This window comes from Oryctolagus cuniculus, chromosome 9, assembly GCF_964237555.1.
Source record: "Oryctolagus cuniculus chromosome 9, mOryCun1.1, whole genome shotgun sequence".
In the NCBI taxonomy this organism is placed as follows: domain Eukaryota; kingdom Metazoa; phylum Chordata; class Mammalia; order Lagomorpha; family Leporidae; genus Oryctolagus; species Oryctolagus cuniculus.
This window is the reverse complement of record NC_091440.1, coordinates 39,827,021-39,850,006: the sequence shown is the minus strand read 5'-3', so window position 1 is coordinate 39,850,006 and position 22,986 is coordinate 39,827,021. Positions and strand designations below refer to the sequence as shown.

Sequence of the window (22,986 nt, the reverse complement as noted above, 5' to 3'; positions counted from 1 at the left end):
TTTACATTTTGATCTTTGCAGAACAAACTAACTTAAAAGTCATTATCCACATTCTAAATGACTTATCCAGAATTTGTTTTAGTAATGTGGTCTATATGTGTCCCATAAGTTATCATAAAAGAAGATAATGATTTCGGGACCGGCACTGTGTCATACTGGGTAAAAGCTACCGCCAGCAGTGCTGGCATCCCATATGGGCGCCGGTTCAAGTCCCAGCTGCTCCACTTCTGATCCAGCTCTCTGCTATAGCCTGAGAAAGCAGTGGAAGATGGCTCAAGTGTTTGGGTCCCTGCACCCACATCGGAGACCCAGAAGAAGCTCCTTGCTTCAGATTGGCACAGCTTGGGCCGTTATGGCCATTTGGGGAGTGAATTGGTGAATGGAAGACCTCTTTCTCTCTCTCTCTCTCTCTCTCTCTCTCTCTCTCTCTCTGCCTCTGCCTCTCTGTGCCTTTGCTTTTCAAATAATGAAATAAATCTTTAAAAAAAAAGTTTCATAAAATGATATTTGTAGCAATACAAATACAGATGTTTCTTTTTTTGTTTTTGTTTTTTAAATTTTAGCTCCCACATATAAGGGAGAACATGTCCTATTTGTCTTTCTGGGTCCAGCTTATTTCACTCAACATGATATCCTCTAGTTGCACCATTCTACTGCAAATGGTAGATTTTTTTTTTTTTTTTGTAGCTGAATAACATTCCATTATGTATACTTAAAGCCACATTTTCTTTATCCATTCATCTGATGATGGGCTCCTTGGTTGAGTCCAAATTTTGGCTCTAGTAAGCAGTGCTGCTCTGAACATGGTGGTGCAAGTATCTCTTGGATATATTCTGTTCAAGTCGTTTTGGGTATATACCCAGTAGTGGGATTGCTGTATCATATGGCAAGTCTATTTCTAGTTTTTTAAGAAATCTCCACACTGTTGTCCACAGTGACTACACTAACAATGTATAAGTGTTCCTCTTTCTCCATATCCTCACCAGCGTTTGTTATTCTCTCTGTTTTGGATTTTAGCCATTCTGACAGGGATGAGTTGATATGTCATTGTGATTTTGGTTTGCATTTCCCTGATGACTAGTGATGCTGAGCATTTTTCATATATTTGTTGGTCATGTGTATTTCTTTTGAGAAGTGCCTATTGGAAGTCCTTTTTTCATTTCTCAACTGGAGAATAACAATGTTGTTGTTGTTAAGTTGCTAATATATTTGGGATATTAATCCTCTGTCAGGTGGTTTGCAAATATTTTTTCCCATTCTGTTGTCTCTTAACTCTATTGATGGCTTCCTTTGCTGAGCAAAAACTTATGAATTTGATATAGTCCCATTTATTTAGTTTTGCTTTTGTTGCCTGTGCTTTGGGGGTCTTGTCCAAGAAGTTGTGCATTACACCAATGTCTTAGAGTGTTTCCCCTATGTTTTCTTAGTCTCAAGTCTTAAATTTAGGTCTTTGGTCCATCTTGAGTTGATTTTTGTATATGGTGTGAGGTATGGATCTGATTTCATTCTTCTACATGTATACATCCAGTTTTGCCAGCACCATTTGTTGACAAGACTATCCTTACTCTACTGGATGGTCTGAACACTTTTGACAGTCACTTTCAAGCCTTGCTATAATACATTGTATAGAACTTCCACTAGTCTGAATGAGATATACTTTTACCAAAGATAAAAGTGCCAAGAGTGAAACTGTAGCCTGTGATGGATATATAATGCCTCTCTTCTCTGATTATTCTTTGAATGCTGTTATCACTTACAGGAATGAAGTGACTTTTACAAAACATGTTAGGGACCAGTGGTGTGACACAGCAGATTAAGCTACTCCTTGCAATGCTGGCATCCTTATTGGAGTGCCAGTTTGAGTCCCTGCTGCTCCGCTTCTGGTTCAGCTCCCTGCTAATGCAGCTAGGAAGGCAGAAGTTTGACCAAAGTCCTTGCTGCTCTGCCACCCATATAGGAGACCTGGATGGAGCTTTAGTCTCCTGGATTCAGCCTGGCCAGATCTGGCTGTTGTAGCCATTTGGCAAGTGAGCCAGCAGATAGAAGATCTCTGTGTGTGTGTCTCTATCTCTCACTGTCTCTGTCTCTCTCTCTCTCTCTCTCTCACTCTCTCTGTCCCTCTGCTTTTCAAAGGCATAAATAAATCTTTTTTTTTTTTTTTTTTTATTTTTGACAGGCAGAGTGGACAGTGAGAGAGAGAGACAGAGAGAAAGGTCTTCCTTTGCCGTTGGTTCACCCTCCAATGGCCGCCGCGGCCAGCGCGATGTGGCCGGCGCACCGCGCTGATCAGATGGCAGGAGCCAGGAGCCAGGTGCTTTTCCTGGTCTCCCATGGGGTGCAGGGCCCAAGCACCTGGGCCATCCTCCACTGCACTCCCGGGCCACAGCAGAGGGCTGGCCTGGAAGAGGGGCAACCGGGACAGAATCCGGCACCCCAACCGGGACTAGAACCCGGTGTGCCGGCGCCGCTAGGCGGAGGATTAGCCTAGTGAGCCGCGGCGCCGGCCCATAAATAAATCTTTTTTAAAAAATTTTATAGTTTATCTTACCTCAAATATTGCTTAATTGAAATAGTGAAAGGACTATTCCTATAGAGTTGAATGTAAAAACCCAACCTGAAATTTACAAGTAGATTGTTTCTGTCAAACAATTTGACACCTCTGAGTCTCGGGCTCCTCATCTGCAAACACAGAATTGGGCTATTGGAAGGATTAAATGAGATGCCATGGATAAAACAGACTCTGCTCTCTGCTGCCCTGTCCTGCACATAGCTGGTTTCTTCCCTAGAACACTGCCCGCTCTGTACCTCCTCCTGTGTTAGACATATACTCACACACGCATCTGTATACCAACCCAGTTACAGTCCTTCCTATTCATCCTGGGGATTATCCTATTGAAGCACATACCAGTCTGTTTGGAATTTTCATATTGATGTGTTTGCCTTTCCCAGAAAGCTCAAGTTATTTAAGGGAAAAAAAAACAATATTTTATCTACCAGTACATGCTCATTACTTAGCATTTTGACTAGCTTGATAAATATCTGGATAAATTTAAATAACAGATCTAACATTATCTTGGGGTTCATGGTAGCTCCCTGAAAAGCTGTAATGTATTTGTGTTTTGCTTTCTGTTAGAACATAGTCAATCTAAAGTATCTCCAAATTTACAATATGTGGGCATTTGCATGTTAAGTGAAAATGTTTCTGTCACTAGTTATAACTATGAAATAAAGAAAATGTTCCTTAACTATGTTGTAATGGACTACTTGTAGTTCTAAATTTATCTTCACAATTTGTACATTATATTTTGTTTAATATTAAATATATCTATTTACTAACTTAATTTATTTTGCAAGTATCTCAGGAATTTGAACTTTAATGCTTGCATTTCATGCCATTCTTCTCCATCTGACATTATTTAGATTTAGAATAACAAAGCTCAATGCTGTAAATTTAAGAAGGCCTATGAAAAATAATCATCTTAAGCAATATAACTAAACTTTGTTCTTTCCATTTTTTATTTTAAATGTCTTACAAATAGCAATGATAAGCAAATACTTTTGAATAGAACAAATGAAAATAAGGAAGAAATGGGGATGTTAATTCTCTGGACTTAACTTCTGTACATATGCACATCTAAATTATTTATAAAAGCTTTGTTAAGTTAAGTGTAATTATGAATTGCATAAATATGGGGATATGGAAGATGTAGAAGTAGGGTTTAGGTTTATATAACCCATTGAGACTGCTTTCTTTGGACTCATAACCCTTCTGCTTCTTTCAGGTACCGAGAACTACAACTTAGTACAGAAACCAAAGTCACAGAATTTTTCCATCAAAGTAAATTAAAGTCTTTTGAAAGTGAACGCATGCAGCTTCTACAGGAGGAAACTGCAAGAAATCTCACACAGTGTCAATTGGAATGTGAAAAATATCAGAAAAAACTGGAGGTACGTTGTACAGTCTTCAAAATCAGCATAAGGCATGTAAACTCCCTAGGTACAGATTTATATCAAGTTTTACACTGTCCTCCACACACACAAAAAAGGAAATATATATCAGAAATATATATACTGGAAAAAAACTAGAATTGTTAGGAAACAAAAATAGGGAAAGAGCTCATTCACAATAGCAATCAAAATATATAACTACTTAGGATACTTTTAATTAGAACCATGTAGAGTATATATATCAAGAAAACTATAGGGGCCAGTGCTGTGGCACAGTGGGTTAAAGCCCCAGCCTGCAGCACCGTTCGCATTCTGGCTGCTCCTCTTCCGATCCAGCTCTCTGTTATGGCCTAGGAAAGCAGTAGAAGATGACCCAAGTCCTTGGGCCCCTGCACCTGCATGGGAGATATGGAGGAAGCTGCTGGCTCCTGGCTTCGAATCAGCTCAGCTCTGGCCATTGAGGTCATTTGGGGAGTGAACCAGTGGAATGGAAGACTTCCCTCTCTCCCTGGCTCTACCTCTCTCTGTAACTCTGTCTTTCAAAGAAATAATTCTTAAAAAAAAAAAAAAAAAAAAAAAGAAAAAACTATAGTCCCTCACTGATGTAAATAAGAAGAAACACCATATTTCTAGAAAAGAATATTCAGAATTATACGTAGTTCAGTTTGCATCAAGTAATACTGGATTAGTTCATTTCTAATCAAATGTTAGCATGCATTTCTAATCTAATGGAGTAATTCTGTAGTCCAAGTAGAACAAAAACTAAATAGATAATAGTATTTTTAGGCTGGCGCCGTGGCTCACTAGGCTAATCCTCCACCTAGCGGTGCTGGCACACCGGGTTCTAGTCCCAGTCAGGGCGCTAGATTCTATCCCGGTTGCTCCTCTTCCAGTCTAGCTCTCTGCTGTGGCCCGGGAGTGCAGTGGAGGATGGCCCAAGTCCTTGGGCCCTGCACCCACGTGGGAGACCAGGAGAAGCACTTGGCTCCTGGCTTCGGATCAGCGTGGTGTGTCCGACTCAGCGCGCGGGCCGCAGCGGCCATTGCGGGGTGAACCAACCGAAAAGGAAGACCTTTCTCTCTGTCTCTCTCTCTCACTGTCCACTCTGCCTGTCAAAAAAAAAAAAAAAAAAGTAAATACAGAGAAAATTTATCTATGTCAGTTTAGGAATTAATCTGTTCATCTATCAATTAAAGTTAGGAAAGAAATACAGGAATAGTAAAGCCTGTGTTCTTAAAAAAGTTCTAAAATACTAAAGGATAACAGAAACAGAAAAGTAATATACGTATTATATCCTTATTTTAAAAGGTCTCTCATCAGGAAGACATAACTCTTTTCTTCTAGATAAAAAAATTAGAAAAAAAAAACAGAATAAATATTTTATAAGAAAAGAAATACAAATTGCTAATAGATGAAAATTAATATTATCCACTGATAGCTAAAGAAATATAAATCTGAACACCCTTTTTACCTTTGCCTACATCTGTGTGTTGTTTTTTAAGTGCTAACAAGAATACCCTTAAATAGAATATGTCATATAATCAAAAAATAAAAGATGGGGCTGGTGCTATAGCACAGCATGTTAAACCCACTCCTGCAATGCCGGCATCCCATTTGATCACTAGTTCGTATCCCAGTTGGTCCACTTCTTTTTTTTTTTTTTTTTTTTTTTTAAGATTTATTTATTTATTTGAAAGTCAGAGTTACGCAGAGGGAGAGAGAGAGGTCTTCCATCCAATGGTTCACTCCCCAACTGGCCGCAACGGCCAGAGCTGCGCTGATCTGAAGCCAGAAGCCAGGAACTTCTTCCAGGTCTCCTACACAGGTGCAGGGTCCCAAGGACTTGGGTCATCTTCTACTGCTTTCCCAGGCCTTAGTAGAGAGCTGGACTGGAAGTGGAGCAGCCAAGGACTTGAACTGGCGCCCATATGGGATGCCAGTGCTTCAAGCAAGGGCGTTAACCCACTGTGCCGCAGTGCTGGCCCCCGGAGTTGATCCACTTCTGATCCAGCTCCCACTAATGCAGCTGGGAAAGCAGCAGAGGATGGCTCAAGTGCTTGGGCCCCTGCCACCCATGGGAAGACCCGGAAGAAGCTCCTGGCTCTTGGCTTTGACCTGGTCCAGCCCCAGTCGTTGCAGCCTTTTGGGGAGTGAACTAGGATATGGGAGATTTCTCTCTCTCTGTAACTCTACCTTTCAAATAAAAAACAAATACATCTTTAAAAATTGAAGAAAAGTAGAACAGTACTTCTGAAGAATAATATGGTAATCTGTGTTAATTGCCTTAAGAAACCTGATCCATTAATTTTAAAGTAATGTTTCCTAAAGTAAAGGAGGTACTATAAAGATTTATATTAATGATGCATATGTCACAGCATTGTTTTATTATAGTAAAAATTAGAAGTAACGTAAAAGTCCAGTAGCAAATAAACAGTTTTCAATGTACATTAAATATTATTTATTTTGCTGTTTCCATGTATCGTATGATTGCATATAATCATATTGCCTATTTTAGATTTGGGTGAAACTAAATATATTGAATGATCTTGACTTGAGGGTTTGTCTTCAGTAAAAATCTTTAGTGTCCATAGAAATAATGATTTGAAGGACATACACCAAAATATTAGAGTTCAATCCTGTATAGTATAATTATTGGTGTTTTTATGTTTGTCATTCTCTCCTCTGAACTATAAATCCCATTATAGCAATGCCTATCCCTTATTTAACTATTTAACTATGTGCCATGGTCTGGCACATAGTTAAATCAATAGTATTCAGTACTTGGCAACTGAGCATCTGTTAAATGATATGCATTGTAGTGGGCCTGATTGTGCACACAGCTTTTAACAAAAAATTATTCCTATATGCAAGAAATAGTTTTGAACAGGACTTTGAATAGTACTTTCTGGAATGATAGAAATGTTCTATCTGCACTATCCAGTGCAGTAGCCAGTATTTCACACTTGGAATGTGCACAGTCTGTTGAAGAACTAAATTTATTTTAGCTCATCTTAATTAAATTTAACCTAAATTTAATTAGCCACAAGTGGCTAATGGCTGTGGTATTAGACTGCACACTCTGGACATTCAACCAGATAACACACATTCTTACTGTTGGGCAGTGGTGAGAACCGAAAACTTTCTTTTTGGTTTTATCATAGAAGAAAAATTGATACTTTTTTCTGGACAAATAGGAGTTCTCATAGCAGTATTGAACAGTATGTAGGCTTCCGATTCTCTGGTGAACAGAACAAAGATTGGAATCCCAATTAGTCACTGATTTCTAGATAAACTACTCATTTTCTCTGAGCCTCTGTTGCCTCATTTACTAAACAGGAATAATAGTAGTAACTACTTCCTGACAGTGTTATAGAAAGTCTGTGTGGCATATATTAGAGCACTCATTTTTAGCACATATCAGAAATTCTCAAAATATTTTGTTTCAATGCTAAAGAATTTTGTTTTAGGTAAAGTTAGGTGATATTAGGAAAATGAAAGTATTCTTTCCCAAAAGATAAATATTTGGTAAAAAGATAAATGAAGTTTTTCTTTCCCTTTTCAGATCTCACAATAGTTAGCCAGCTGGTAAAGTCAAACATTTTATACTTCCCCAGTTTTCCTTTCTGTATATGAAAGTTTCTGAAAATGTGTAATTGTAGGTCATTAAACAGACACTGAAAAGCAAAGGAACAAAGCCAACTAGACACCTTTCCCAAGTGAAAATTAATCAGATATTAAAGCATTTTTTCCCAAATTATAATGTAAGATTATACAGTAAATATAACAAAATATAATTGTTTGTAATCTAAAACATGTATATTACCTACATATATACAAAATACCAAGTTTTCTTTTTTTAACTATTTTCATTCAACTGTCCTCTCAAAACTACTTTAAAAGATCTAACATTCTAGGAACTGGCATTGTGGCAAAGTGGATAAAGCTGCTGCCTGTGACGCCAGCATGCCAGATGGGTACCAGTTAGAGTCCCAGCTGCTCCACTTCCTACCCAGCTTCCTGCTAATGCACCTGGGAAAGCAGCAGAAGATGGCCCAAGCGCTTGGGCCCCTGTACCAACATGGGAGACCTCTAAGAAGCTCCTGGCTTCTGGCTTTGGTCTGGCCCAGCCCTGGCCATTGTAGCCATCTGGGGAATGAATCAGCAGATGAAAGATCTCTCTGTCTCTTTCTCTCTCTCTGCGACTCTGCCTTTCAATAAATAAAATAAATCTTTAAAAATCTAAATTAGTCTGTTATTTCTTAAAATAATTTGGCAGTGTATGTTTGTAAAGATATATCTTAACTATGTAAAAAACTTCAGACACAGATTCTTATTGCAGTAGTAGAACAGAGAAGAACTAAAAATTATAAAATACTGTTACTAGAAAAGGGTCACATTAAAATATAAATATTTAAAATTTGTTGCATTTTTATATACTAAATTTTCATTTAAATGTTAATATAGATGTATATAATAGAAGAGTATCAAATTAATATTTTAAGACCACACCATGATTTGGAAAATACATTTTATTATCATGTTAAATGAAAATAACCCTTATACTCTATAAACACTAGATGTTTAAAAATGCCTGGGAGGGGGTGAGATTTTGAAGAAATCTATGGTTAAACTATTAACCATAATGTTATTAGTTGTTATGACTGATTAAGAAATAAGCATGTGTACTTTATTTCTACTGTTTTCTTCATAATAAAGTTAAATTACCTAAGTTCACATAACAGTTAAGTGATTGAACTATGATTCAGACTCACATCTGCCCAGTCTAACTTCAAATCCATACTTTTAACCACAATGATATTCAAGTAAATAATGCCTAGAAACTTAAAAAAAAAGTTCATAGAAAATGTAATTTAAAGTATGAGTTTATTTTAGTCCCAAAAAATTTATAATCCATGCATAGTTATTTCATATATGCATGTTCCATACATTACCCAAAAAAATTCGCACCAAAGAAAAATTTTGCACCAGAATTGCTCAAATTTATTTCCATTTTTCCATGAACTTTTGGAAGTACCCACATTTAACTGTTAGGCCAGGTGCCTTCCTGAGAAGTTCTCTTTTACAGTTAATTTACTGAGAAATATTTTTGTGAAAGATAAAGATTTTGGACTTTCCTGTGACTTTTATGCAGTATTCTCATTGATTATAACTTGGGGATGATTTGTTTAGTTTTTGCTTAAACAAAATCTGCCAAAACATAGGCTTTTTATATTTGTCTCTTTAAAATAGGTATTGACATATGATCTGTATTATCATTATTGAAAAGCTTACGTTTCTGACAAGGATCCTAATTAGTGAAACCAAACATCACAATATGAAGGATCTCAGAAAATAAAGCCACAATAGGAAACATAAAAACTGTATAATAAATGTGTGTGTATATTTAAAGACAATAAGCAAAAGTTGTTAGTGATGTCTGCATCTAAAGTAAATCAGTGTTCAACATTTGAAGCCATTTCAAATGCCTTCTTCAGAAAACTGTTGCAGTTGATTTTCCCACGCATTTTCAGTTAGGCTTTCAGCTGAGCTCTGATTTGCAGTTTGTCTTTTGCAAGCCTTGTTTATCATGGTATAAGTTTCCTCATTCCCAGCAAAATGCCTTTCCTTCTTTTCATATTGAATCTCTGTGCTTAAGAATGTTGGGGCTGAGGTAGAATGGATATAAGGGAGAAGCTATTTATGTTGAAAATAGAGGACACTCTTCTGTCTACTTCTGAAACAAATGTTTCACGGAACAAAACTTTGGGACAATTGAGTGTGTTACATTCAAAACCATTCTATTCTGTTGTCTTCAGTTGGTTGCAAACTGAGCTTATTTCCTGACCTCCCAAAGGTTGGGATTTGCGTTTGAAAACCACTTTGCCATAGACTTATTCACTCCACCTCTATAGAGGCAGGTGACTAGTAATTGTATTATTTTAATAGTCTTATGTGGAGAAAGCACCTTTGTTGAAATGCTACGGTTCTTAAAACTCTGGTTGGCAAAGCTAAGCTCTAGGAGAATTTCTTTACATTTTATGCCTCTTTTAAGCTAAGGCCTTGAGAGCAGTACTGCTCTCTTATTATATTCCCAGTGTCTAGCACAATGCCTCTCTCCTGGTGGATACTTGATAAATATTTAATAAAGAATTTTGACTGAGGCTAATGTAGTCACTTCATTTGATTATTTGTTTCTAAGTTCCTTTTTTCTTTTTTTTTTTTTTAAGTTGAGAGACAGAAATAGTCTCTCAGAGTTCTTATCCACTGGTTCACTCCCCAAATTCCCACAACTGCCAGGACTGGGTCAGACTACATACAGGAGCCAGGAACTCAGCCCAAGTTTCCCATGTGGGTGGCAGGAACCCAGTTAGTTGGCCTAACACCACTGCTTCTCAGGGTGTACATTAGCAAGACTTGGGTTAGGACCTGGAGCCAGGAATGAAACCTAGGCACTCTGATATATGACATGCCCATCTTAACTGTTAGACCAAGTGTCTTCCTGAGAAGTTCTCTTTTACAGTTAATTTACTGAGAAATATTTTTGTGAAAGATAAAGATTTTGGACTTTCTTGTGACTTTTATGCAGTATTCTCATTGATTATAACTTGGGGATGATTTGTTTAGTTTTTGCTTAAACAAAATCTGCCAAAACATAGGCTTTATATATTTGTCTCTTTAAAATAGGTATTGACATATAATCTGTATTATCATTATTGAAAAGACAGGAACTTCTACTGTGAGAGCTTGACATTTAATAGATTCCTAAAAGCAGTTGACCTATTTTATACCTCTGTGTTTAAACTCAAATGTTCATATATTAGTTTTTCCTAAAGGCTCTTTACTATAATAAGCTTCTGTAAGACCCATAATCAAGTTCTTTGGCTTTTCAGAAACAGTAATAAATTTATTCTTACAGGCAAATTCATAGGAAAGAAGAATTCTAACAACTGTTGGGAGATACCCTGTCAGAAGTTTCTTGGGACCTGTCCATGACCTGAGAAAAGAATTTAAATTGTTCTCTCTCAGTCTAATACTACTTTTAAAATCTCTACCTAAGAACACTTCATGAAATATCCTATCTTCAATATTTTGAGTGGGAATAGTCATTTAATACTACCTTTACTGATTTTCTCTCTTTTTTAAAAAAGATTTATTTATTTATTTGAAAGTCAGAGTTACACAGAGAGAGAGAAGAGAGGCAAAGAGAGAGAGAAAGAGAAGTCTTCCATCGATAGTTCACTCTCCAGTTGCCCGCAATGGCCGGAGCTGCACCAATCTGAAGCCAGGAGCCAGGAGCCTCCTCCGGGTCTCCCATGCGGATACAGGGGCCCAACGACTTGGGCCATCTTCTACTGCTTTCCAAGGCCATAGCAGAGAGCTGGATTGGAAGTGGAGCAGCCAGGACTTGAACCGACACCTATATGGGATGCTGGCAGCGCTTCAGGCCAAGGCGTTAACCTGCTGTGCCACAGCGCCGGCCCCCTTAAGCAGTATCTTAACAGCTGTGCCAAACACCTGCCCGAGCCACCAGATTCTTAATGAGTTATATTCCAATTTAGTAAAGTCCATTAAAGCCTCAGATTGATTCACTGAACAGTACTTTTTAATAATAAATTATTAAGTTTTTATAAAACACATTCCTAGTCATCAAGAATAAAAAAGAAATAATGCTAAACATATGAGTTTTGTTTTTCTGATCCAATTGGCGACACTAAAAATCATCTTAAAATATTATTCCCATGTTACTGCTTCTCCACCCTCCAGATGATTGTATGGGGATGTTTTGTCTACTTTTAGGGGAAGTTTTTATGAAAATTAAAGTAAATTACATGGAATAAATCCAGAAAAAATAAATTATAACTTCTGCTTGTTAAGAACTATAAATAAGTTTTTAAAGTCTGTATTTTCTCCTTTTGCAATATCACAGAAATCACACATTTATACACATTTGTTAAGGTGAAATTCATGTCATTAAAGAAAATCAGTTGTTTTCGAAAGTACTTAATTACAAGGAATTTAGGATAATTACATCAGTAGAGCTCTATTTCCATGAGATTATTTAATACAAAGTTTCATAATTGCATTTATTGTTACAGTAACGGTATTTTTCAACACTCCATCTAGGCACTTTGCTAAGCATTTTGACTTTATCATTTCATTTAATCCTTCAGCAGTTTTTTAAGATATTACCTAGGATCACAGCTAGTAGGTATCAAAATCATACTGAAAACCAAATATTTCTGGCTCCAAACCAAATTCTTAACCATAATACTTTATTTCCTCTTAGGAAACAGTACTTTCCTTATGCTGTTTAACAAAGCAGGCATAGTTAGTCTAGTTCTAATAAGTAAACTACTAAGCACAAGTCAGTAAACTCTCTAGGTAATTGGAGTGGACTTTAAGCATTAAAACATTCCTTTGTTACTAGAAGCATCTCCAGATTCATTGTTCTGATCATAGAGATCCCCTCAGTGAGATATCACTGAAGGGCAGAGGACTTCGTGCTCTGCACAAAATAACTCATTTCTAAGTTTTCTATATTTTTTCCTTATAAATTTTTTTGTCCTTTCTTCCTTTGCGAAGGCATTTTCTTATACTACCCTCAAGCAGTACTTAAGATTTATCTTTTGATTTGCTAATTTGAATTTATGACTATTCAGGAAACCAAAATCTTACTAAAATTATGGAAAACTTAGATTAAATAAGCTGTCACTGAAAATCGAAGGACTCATTACAAGTGTATCATTTTTATGCACATTTCTGTCAGCCTTTCTCAAACAGCTGTGAGTGCCAGATAAATGACCTCCAGGTAAGTATGACATCGTTGCCTCTTTTAAATTCTAATAAGCAAATGCTAATCCTACTCCTATACCTACTTCTAAGTTTCAAATGCATTTGTATTCAGTTCATACAATAAAGAAAAGGTCTAAATAATTTTCAGTTAGAAGCAACTGACATATTCACCTTAGAAGTAAGTATGTTTTACTTCATTAGTTATCTCAATTAAGTGACTTTCTTTTAATATTTTATGAAAAAGAGAAAAAGCTTAAATGTATTCTGTGTCATGTTTTTATCGTAACTGTGTCATTCTTTTCTTCTGTTAGGTTTTAACTAAAGAATTTTACAGTCTCCAAGCATGTTCTGAAAAACGCATTACTGAACTTCAGGCACAGAACTCTGAGCATCAGGCAAGACTAGACATTTATGAGAAATTGGAAAAAGAGCTTGATGAAATAATAATGCAAACTGCAGAAAGTAAGTCTCCCCCAACTCCCAGCACACACACACGTACACATGAACTTTTTTTCTAACAGTGCAAGAAATCTTGCATCATTTCTAAAACTGTTGGTATATAGTTCTTTTAAAAAAAAAAAGATTTATTTATTTATTTGAAAATCAGAGTTACACAGAGAGAGGAGAAGCAGAGAGAGAGAGTGAGAGGTCTTCCATCCAATGGCTCACTCCCAAATTGCCCACAACGGCCTGAGCTCCGCCGATCCAAAGCCAAGAGCCAGGAGCTTCTTCTGGGTCTCCCAAGCAGGTGCAGGGGCCCAAGAGCTTGGGCCATCTTCTACTGCTTTCCCAGGCCATAGCAGAGAGCTGGATTGGAAGTGGAGCAGCCGGGGCTCAAACCAGCGCCCATATGGGATGCCGGCGCTACAGGCCAGGGCGTTAACCTGCTGTGCCATAGTGCTGGCCCCCAGAATATAGTTCTTTAAAAAATAATTGCTGTCTTTTTTAAAGAATATTCTGTATTTTAAATAGTAGTTCATCTTCATTACAAACTCTTGGAATCAAAGAAGAAATAAAGGGGTAGACGTTGGGCCTGATGGTTAAAACAATATTTAAGACACATGTTAAAGATGCCTGCATGAGATTTTGGAGTGCCTAGGCTTGAGTCTGGACTTTGTCTTGACTCTAGCTTCATGTTAATGCGATCCCTGAGAGGCAGCAGTGATGACTGAAGTGATTGCGTTACTGCCACCCATGTGAGAGTTCCATGTGGAGTGAGTTCCATGCTCCCAGCCTCAGCCTATCCTGAAGCCATTTCAGCCATTTGGGAAATGAACCAGAGGATGGGAGCTCGTGCACTGTCTTTCTGCCTCTCAAACAATGTGATTAATTTTTTAAAAAGAAGAAAAAAACAGATTAAATATGATTTACTTATTTATTTAATTCATTCATTCAGTAGGAATTGGGGATATGGAGTTCATGCAAGTTATTCTCGTCTCACAGGAGTTCCTAGTGTAGTCTGTTGGGAGAGACAAGCATTGCTATAAGCTAGAGATAGGCAATTCTCAGTGAAAATATAGAGATCATGATTTAGTTTCACTTTGGAGGTGAGGAATATCAAAGAGGGGAGATGATAGTTAAATTGAGTCTAGAGAGATGAGTATACATTCTTATAAAAGTGGATTTAAACTTCAGCTGCAATTGCATCTGAGTCTAGGTGAGGTTCTAATTATTTGGGGGCATTTTTATGTATGAATTATATTGATGGGTCAATTTAAGGAAAACTTAGTTCATTCCTGTTGTCTTGTTTTCTACTTCCAAGGACAATATCTGATGACTACAGTAGAATCCAAAATTATCCTCTGTTTCATCTCTAGAGTCATAGTAGTCTTCGTAAATCACAAATTTGATCATAGCATCTATCTGCTTTGCTCTATGTTGTCTTCATAAAAACTACCTAAAAGGAAATTCCTTAGAATGAGTTTTTATGATCAGACTCTTGTTAATCTTTCTGCTTTTCATGTCTTGCCATTTCCCATAATATCATATTATTTTGAAAGTTACATACTTTAGTTTCTAAACTCCAACGTTTTTGCACATATTCTTTTGTCTAAACAAATTATGAATAGAAGATAACTTACTCAGTCTGATGTAGGCGTGTACAAGAAAGCTGTAACTAATAAAATTTTGATTGGTTATTGAATGTTTTTCCCATTAAGGGAGAGAATAAGGCAGTGATTTCTAAATCGTGACTTATTAAATTTTAGCTCCTATTCAATTAAATAAAACCAGTAAAAAGAAATAAAAAGTATAAAGATCAGAAAAGAAAAGAAAGACTATATTTTCAGGTTATAAAACACAACCAAAATTGATAAATTTAGCAGGATATAAGGTCATGACATGAAAATATATACTTAAATGCAATCAATTGGGAATGTAAATATGAAAGGTAATTTGATTTACAAAACAGTGTCAAATTAAACAAAATGCTAAGAAATAAATTTAATAAAGAAGAAACCCACAAAACATTGTTAAACAAAATTACCCCAAAATCAAGAAATAAATTGTGAATGCTATAAATTTAGTGGTGTCCCAATCATAATGCCAGCAGGCTTTTTTTTTGTATTCCATTTATATGGAAGTACAAAGGACCTATATTAACCAAAGCAATCTTGAGAAAAGGACAAAGTTGGAAGGTATAAACTGCCTGACTCCAAGACTTACTATAAAGCTAGCATGTCTAACTGATACTGATACAGTATAACGTGGCATAAAGAGAAACAAATACAGTGATAAACTAGAGAACGCAAAAACAGAGCCTTCCTTAAATGAATGATTTTTTTAAAATGTATTTATTTATTTTAAAGGCAGAGTTACAGAAAGAGGAGGAGAGACAGAGAGAAATCTTCTATCCAATGGTTCACTCCCCAAATGACTGCAACGGCTAGGGCTGGACCAGGCCAAAGCCAGGAGTCAGGAGCCTTGTTCAGGTTCCCACATAGTGGCAGGGGCTCACGTACTGAGGCCATTCTCCACTGCTTGTCCAGGCACATTAGCAGGGAGTTGGCTCAGAAGTAGAGCAGCCGGGACCCAAACTGGAACCCATATGGGATGCTGGCATCACAGCTGGCAGCTTAACCCGTTATGCCACAACACCAACCTCAATTATTTGATTGTTAACAAAGACAACAAAATAATCAATTGGAGAAACGAGTTTGTTCAATAAATGTTGCTTAAAAATTGGACATCTTTATGGAAATGAATCTCAATATACCAGTGTTAATTTGAGATGAGGTCTAATTGTAGTAGCTAAAATTAAAAACCTTTAGTAGAAAATATAGTTGAATACCTTTGTAACGGGTCAGCTAAGAGTTTTTAGGCCCTCACAAGCATTCACAAAAAGAAAGATTATTAGATATCAGGGCCGGCACTGTGGCATAGCGGATAAAGCTGTTGTCTGCAGTGCCAGCATCCCATATAGGCACTCGTTCTAGTCTCGGCTGCTGTACTTCTAATCCAACCCTCTGCTATGGCTTGGGAAAGCAGTGGAAGATGGCCCAAGTCCTTGGGCCCCTGCACCCACGTAGGAGACCCAAAAGAAGCTCCTGGTTCCTGGCTTCTGATCAGCACAGCTCCAGCCATTGCGGCCAATTGGGGAGTGAACCAGCAGATGGAAGACCCCTCTCTCTGCCTCTCTCTCTCTGTGTAACTCTGAATTTCAAATAAATAAGTAAAAATCTTTTTTAAAAAATAGATATCAATGTGTAAAACTTCTGTTCTTCAAAAGATAGCATTAAGAAATGAATAGCCAAACCCCAGGCATAAACAAAATATTCATAATTTTGTACCTGAAAAAGGAATGGTATCCACAATAAGAAAATACTTAGGAGAAAAGGTTCACAGAATGTAGACTAGAAAAAGAACTGATATCTGAGTAGGCTGGAAAATAATCTCCCAAAGATATGCCTTTCCTAATGCGTGAAATTTGCGACTATTTTACCTTAGATGGCAAAAGAGACTTTGCAGATATGATTAAGTTAGTGCTATTTTTGATTAGCTTATTTATATGAAGGGCAGAACAAGAGGTCTTACATCTGCAGGTTCACTCCCCATATGTGTGCAACTGCCGGGACTGGCCAGGAGGCCAGGAGGAGAAACCAGGAGGCTGGAATTCAGTCAGGTCCCCCATGAGGGTGCAGGGATGCAGGTACTTGAGCCATCACACTCTGGCTCCCAGGGTGAACATTTGCAGAAACTGGATTGGAATTAGAGCTTGGACTGGATTCCAAGCACTCTGATACAGAATGGACCCCAAGCAGCATCTTACTGGTACACTAAACACACTTCTCCCCCCTCCCCCCACTCCCATTAAGGCTCTTGAGATGAGATTATGTCAGATGATATGCTTAAAGCCAGTAGAGTCAGAAGGGTCCTTATAAGAGAAAATGTGATATAGTGATGAGATCAGAGAGAATCTGAAGATGCTGCACTGTTGGCCTTGGACATGGAGGATGGTGCTAAGGTTAGGCATGCAAACAGTCCCAGAAACCAGAAGAGGCAAGGAAATGGATTCTCCCCTGTAAATTCAAGAAAGAACTTTAGCCCAGTGAGACTGACTGATTTTTGGACTTCTGACCTCTAGAACGATAAGATAGTAAACTTGTATTTAGTTAAAGCACTCATATAGCCAGATGATAAAAAGAAATTTATCCATTTTGAAACTAGAGCAGGGGCCGGTGCAGTTCAAGTCCTGGCTGCTCCACTTCCAATCCAGCTCTCTGCTAATGGCCTGGGAAAGCAGTAGAAGATGGCCCAAGTCCGTAGGCCCCTGCACCCGCATGGGAGACCCGGAAGAAGCTCCTGGCTCCTGGCTTTGGATCGGCTGAGCTCTAGATGTTGTAGCCATCTGGGGAGTGAACCAGTGGATGGAACACCTCCCTCCCTCCCTCGCTCTCTCACTCTCTCGCTCTCTCTCGCGTGCTCTCTCTCTCTCTGCTTCTCTGTAACTCTGCCTTTCAAATAAAATCTAAAAAAAATAAATAAATAAGAAAAGAAAAAGAAACAAGGGCAACAAGTTCAAGGGTACAGAACTTTTTTCTGCCAAGGACTATTTGGATATTTTTCATGGGCCATACAAAATTATCAACTTAAAAATTATCATGCCGTATAGATTTATTGCCTTGTCAGGGTCAGACCTGATGATTTTGCAGGCCTTATATGGCCCATGGGCTGAATGTCCCCCACCCCAGAACAAAACACTTACATAAGAAGTGTGTGACTGGCCAATAAGCAGAATAAGACTATCAACATTATTAGTCATGAAGCAAATGCAGATTAAAAGCCTGATGAAGGTACCAGTGTTGTGGCATAGCAGATTAAGCTGCCACCTGTGACACCAGCTTCCCATTTGTGAATCAGATAGAGTCCCGGCTGCTCTACTTCTTATTCAGCTCCCTACTAATGGCCTGGGAAAGCAGCAGAAGATGGGCCAAGTACCTGGGCCCCCTGCCACCCATGTGGGAGACCCAGATGAAGCTCCCAGTTCCTGGCTTTGGCCTGGTGCAGCTCTGGCTGTTGCCACCATTCAGGGAGTGAACCAACAAATGGAAAATATCTCTCTCTCTCTCTCTCTCCCTTTCTCTTTCTCTCTTTCTCTCCCTCCCTCCCTCCCTCCCTCCCCCCTCTGTATGTAACACTGCCTTTCAAATAAAAGTGAAATAAATATTAAAAAAAAAAAAAGCCCAATGAAAATACTACTATACATCCACCAGAATGGCCATTTTTAAACTGGCAATTCCAAATGCTGATGGGAATGTGAAACAACTGGCATTTTTTTAATGAAATAACCAAATAATTCAGTGATCTAACAATTTCATTACTAATTATTTATCAATGATCAATGAAAGCATCTGCACAGAAAAAGCTTTATAGAATCTTCATAGTTGATTTGTTCAAAACAGTGAAAATATAGCAACAGTTCAGGTGTCTATTACAGGAAAATGGTTAAACAAATCATCATACATTTATAGAGGAGAATCTGACTCCTCAATAATAGAAACAAGCAACTGATTCACTCAACAACATGAGATAAGTCTGAAAACATTATGCTTAATCTAAAGGCCTTTCCTGAAAAAGTTCATGTGGTATGATTAAATTCTATGAAGTTCTAGAATAAGCAAACTATGTTTGGTGAAAAAAATTACAACAGTGCTTGTCTCTAAGGATGTCTGTCATCACAGTTAACAGGGAGAAGAGTCGTGACGGGACTTTCCAGAGTGTTCAACATGTTCTGTATATCATGACTTATGTTACATGTGTGTATGCATTTCAAAACTTTTATTAGTTTCTAAACCTCATTGAATGGTAGATTGAAGATTTGTATCTTTCAGCATATGTAAATTTTGTTTTATGGAAAGAACTGAAGGTAGATACTGAACTGTAATTGATGATTTGTATGCTGAGCTAACTGTTCAGAAGGTGAAATGTGCAGATGTCTGTAACTTTGGAATGCATCAAAAATAAGATACGCAGGTGGGTAAAAGGATAGGTGGATGTGTGATAATCAAATGTAGTACAATGTCTAATTTAGAATCCAGCATATACAAGTATATACTATACAGTTCTTTCAGCATTTCCATATGTGTAAATATTCCTTAAAATCTTTAGGAATATTTAGAAATTATCTTTTATTATGTTGTCTAAATCATCTTAGAATAAAATATGTGCACTTATACTGAAAGTTCAATACTTAGGTTCTTCTTTATCAGCTCACATTGGAAATTATATCCTATTCTTAATGAACACTTCTTGATTAACCAAAATTTCATTTTTAATAGCATAATATGTACATTTTTCAAAGGTTAACCATCTAATTCAACTAATGTCAGCAGACAAAAAGATAGTTAGGCTTCCACTATGGAAAACAGTTTGGAGATTGCTCAGAAACCTTAATATACCCTACCACATGACTCAACCATCCCAATCCTTGGAATTTACCCAAAGGAAATTAAATTGGCAAATAAAAGAGCTGTCTGCACCTCAATGTTTATTGCAGCTCAGTTCACAATAGCTAAGACATGGAATCAACCTGAAGGCCCATCAACAGAAGACTGGATAAAGAAATTATGGGATATGTACTCTATAGAATACTATACAGCAGTAAAAAAAAATGAAATCCAGTCATTTGCAACAAAATGGAGGAATCTGGAAAACATCATGCTGAGTGAAATAAGCCAGTCCCAAAGGGACAAATATCTTATGTTCCCCCTGATCGGTAACAACTAACTGGGCGCCTAAAAGGAAACCTGTTGAAGTGAAATGGACACTGTGAGAAACAATGTCTTGATCAGCCCTTGTCCTGTCAAGGAACAACTTACTATTTTACTCCTTTTAGTATTTCTCTAGTTCTACTTAATACTATTGGTTGAACTCTTTAATTAACACACAATTATTCTTAGGCATTTAAAATTAACTGAAAAGTGATCCCTGTTAAATATAAGAGTGGGAATAAGAGAGGGAGAAAATGTACAGTTTGGCACATGCTCACTCGGACTTACCCCTAATGGTGGAGTTAGAAATGTGCCAGGGGATTCCAATTCAATCCCATAAAGAAGGCATGTATCAATGCCATCTTACTTGTTAAAGTGATCAGTTTAAGTTCATAATTGATCAAAAAGATAGGATTAAGTGTCAACAGGATTACATAAATAAGATAGAATTAAAAAGGAGAGAATGATCCTACATGGGAAGCAGGATACACAGCAGACTCATAGAATGTCAGATGCCCTAAGCAGCACTCTGGCCTCAGAATCATCCCTTAAGGCATTTGGATCTGGCTAAAAAGCCCATTAGAGTTTTGCAAGCATGGAAAGCCAAGACACTATGGGAAAAAAAAAAAAAAAAAAAAAAAAAACAACGAAATGAAAGATCTGTGAGTGAGATCCCAGCGGAAAGAAATGCGCCATCAAAGAAGGAGGTACCTTTCTCAGAAGGGAGGAGAGAACTTCCACTTTGATTATGGCCTTGTCTAAATAAAGTCAGAGTTGGCAAACTCAAGAGGCCTCCGTAGCCTTGGCGGCTCATGACAAGAGCCTTGGGTGATTACTGACATCATAAATAAGAGTGTCAATTGTTAAATCAACAACGGGAGTCACTGTGCACGTACTCCCCGTGTAGGATCTCTGTACTTAATGTGTTGCACTATGCAAATTAACAGTAAAACTACTACTCAAGCAGTACTCTATATTTTGTGTGTCTGTGTGGGTGTAGTCTGTTGAAATCTTTACTTAGTAGATACTAAGTTGATCTTCTGTATATAAAGATAATTGAAAATGAATCTCGATGGAGAATGGGATGGGAGAGGGAGTGGGAAATGGGATGGTTGCAGGTGGGAGGGAGGTTATGGGGGGAAAAGCCACTATAATTCAAAAGTTGTACTTTGGGCTGGCGCCGCGGCTCACTAGGCTAATCCTCCACCCTGCGGTGCCGGCACACCGGGTTCTAGTCCCGGTCGGGGCGCCGGATTCTGTCCTGGTTGCCCCTCTTCCAGGCCAGCTCTCTGCTGGGCCCGGGAGTGCAGTGGAGGATGGCCCAAGTCCTTGGGCCCTGCACCCCATAGGAGACCAGGAGAAGCACCTGGCTCCTGCCATCGGATCAGCGCGGTGCGTCGGCCGCAGCGTGCCAGCCGTGGCGGCCATTGGAGGGTGAACCAATGGCAGAGGAAGACCTTTCTCCCTGTCTCTCTCTCTCACTGTCCACTCTGCCTGTCAAAAAAAAAAAAAAAAAGTTGTACTTTGGACATTTATATTTATTAAATAAAAGTTGAAAAAAGAATTACCATAACACAAAATGTGTATGCTGTTTTTCCAAAAGTAACATCTTTAAAGAGACCATACAAATACAAGAAAAGGATAAACTAACTGCATTTAAGTTTTTACTGTTATGTAGGTTGTTACAAAATTGCATACTGAAATAGTCTTTTTTATATAAAACTACTGCAGAACTCCAAGAAAAAAGAGAAAAAAAAAGATAGTTAGGCTTCATTTATTAAGAAATAGCCATCACAAATTACAGAATCCTGTTTACCCCTGAGTTACTTTTTCTGAGCAAGTAAATGTTTGATTTGGATATTTGAGTTTAGTTTTCAAATATCCTATCAGGTTGCTAAAAGTTCAAATATTGCCTAAATGCCAAATAAATCTAAAAGAATGTTTTTAACTATATTTCTGGTTGTCAAATTCAGAGTTGCCTACCCCTCCCTATCGTACTTGTAACCTCTGTTGGGTATTTCATACCTTCCTTAGAACTCAGTTCTCTTGCTTCTTGATTCACCTCTCTCTGACTGTTTCTTCTCCGTTGCTCTTGTCTCTTCTGCCTGACTCTACCACTATCTACTCCAGTAATTGTTTCCAGCAGGGTTTTCTCTAGTTCTCTTCAATTCTTAAATACTTAGCCAACTTTCTAATCTACTTTGTAGGTGATCTCATTCTTTCTGCAGTTTCTCTGCCATATACTTCTAAGACATGTTGTTCAAGTCTTTTTTGGTAACATTTGTCCTGTTGTATATGTTGTTTCTGTAAGTGAAGCACTGCTACAGTAATTATCCCCATGTTTTTTTTTTTGTTTTTTTTTTTTTGACAGGCAGAGTGGACAGTGAGAGAGAAAGAGACAGAGAGAAAGGTCTTCCTTTGCCGTTGGTTCACCCTCCAATGGCCGCCGCGGCCGGCGCGCTGCAGCCAGCGCACCGCGCTGATCAGATGGCAGGAGCCAGGAGCCAGGTGCTTTTCCTGGTCTCCCATGGGGTGCAGGGCCCAAGCACCTGGGCCATCCTCCACTGCACTCCCTGGCCACAGCAGAGAGCTGGCCTGGAAGAGGGGCAACCGGGACAGAATCCGGCGCCCCGACCGGGACTAGAACCCGGTGTGCCGGCACCGCAAGGCGGAGGATTAGCCTAGTGAGCCACGGCGCCGGCCTCCCCATGTATTATTAAACTCAGATTTAGCACGTCCAGCTGATGGGCTTTTGAGGTCTGAACTAAATTTACCCCCTCCCCTCTGATTTTAGAACTATTTAGAGATATGAGAATCAGATATGTGTGTAAATGCTAGCGCTTTTTCTGATAGAGTTGAATTGGATAAATTATTTTGAATTGAGTTGTCTGATACCTCATGAACAGTACTGGCAATGGCATGCGTCATCCATTTTGTCCTTCCCATTTGTCCCTTCCAGCTAATAATCCTACCTTTAAAAGTTGATCCTGATGTACCGTGAAAAATAAGGATAAAATTAAAGGAAAACAGTTTTATT

At 38.1% G+C, this 22,986-nt stretch overlaps 1 protein-coding gene across 6 annotated transcripts in view; it reads left to right on the top strand.

The window, feature by feature from the left end:
• PIBF1 (progesterone immunomodulatory binding factor 1) overlaps nucleotides 1–22,986 on the top strand; it is a 237,684-nt gene that overhangs the window by 111,781 nt on the left and 102,917 nt on the right. For 3 of the 6 annotated variants that reach the window (XM_051850616.2, XM_051850614.2, XM_051850613.2), the window contains exons 11-13: nucleotides 3,783–3,948; nucleotides 13,053–13,203; nucleotides 18,921–18,995. In XM_051850616.2, the coding sequence (XP_051706576.2) occupies nucleotides 3,783–3,948; nucleotides 13,053–13,203; nucleotides 18,921–18,995 (392 nt within the window). The remainder of the gene's footprint in view (nucleotides 1–3,782; nucleotides 3,949–13,052; nucleotides 13,204–18,920; nucleotides 18,996–22,986) is intronic. The other 3 variants (XM_070048728.1, XM_070048727.1, XM_051850615.2) reach the window with 1 other exon arrangement.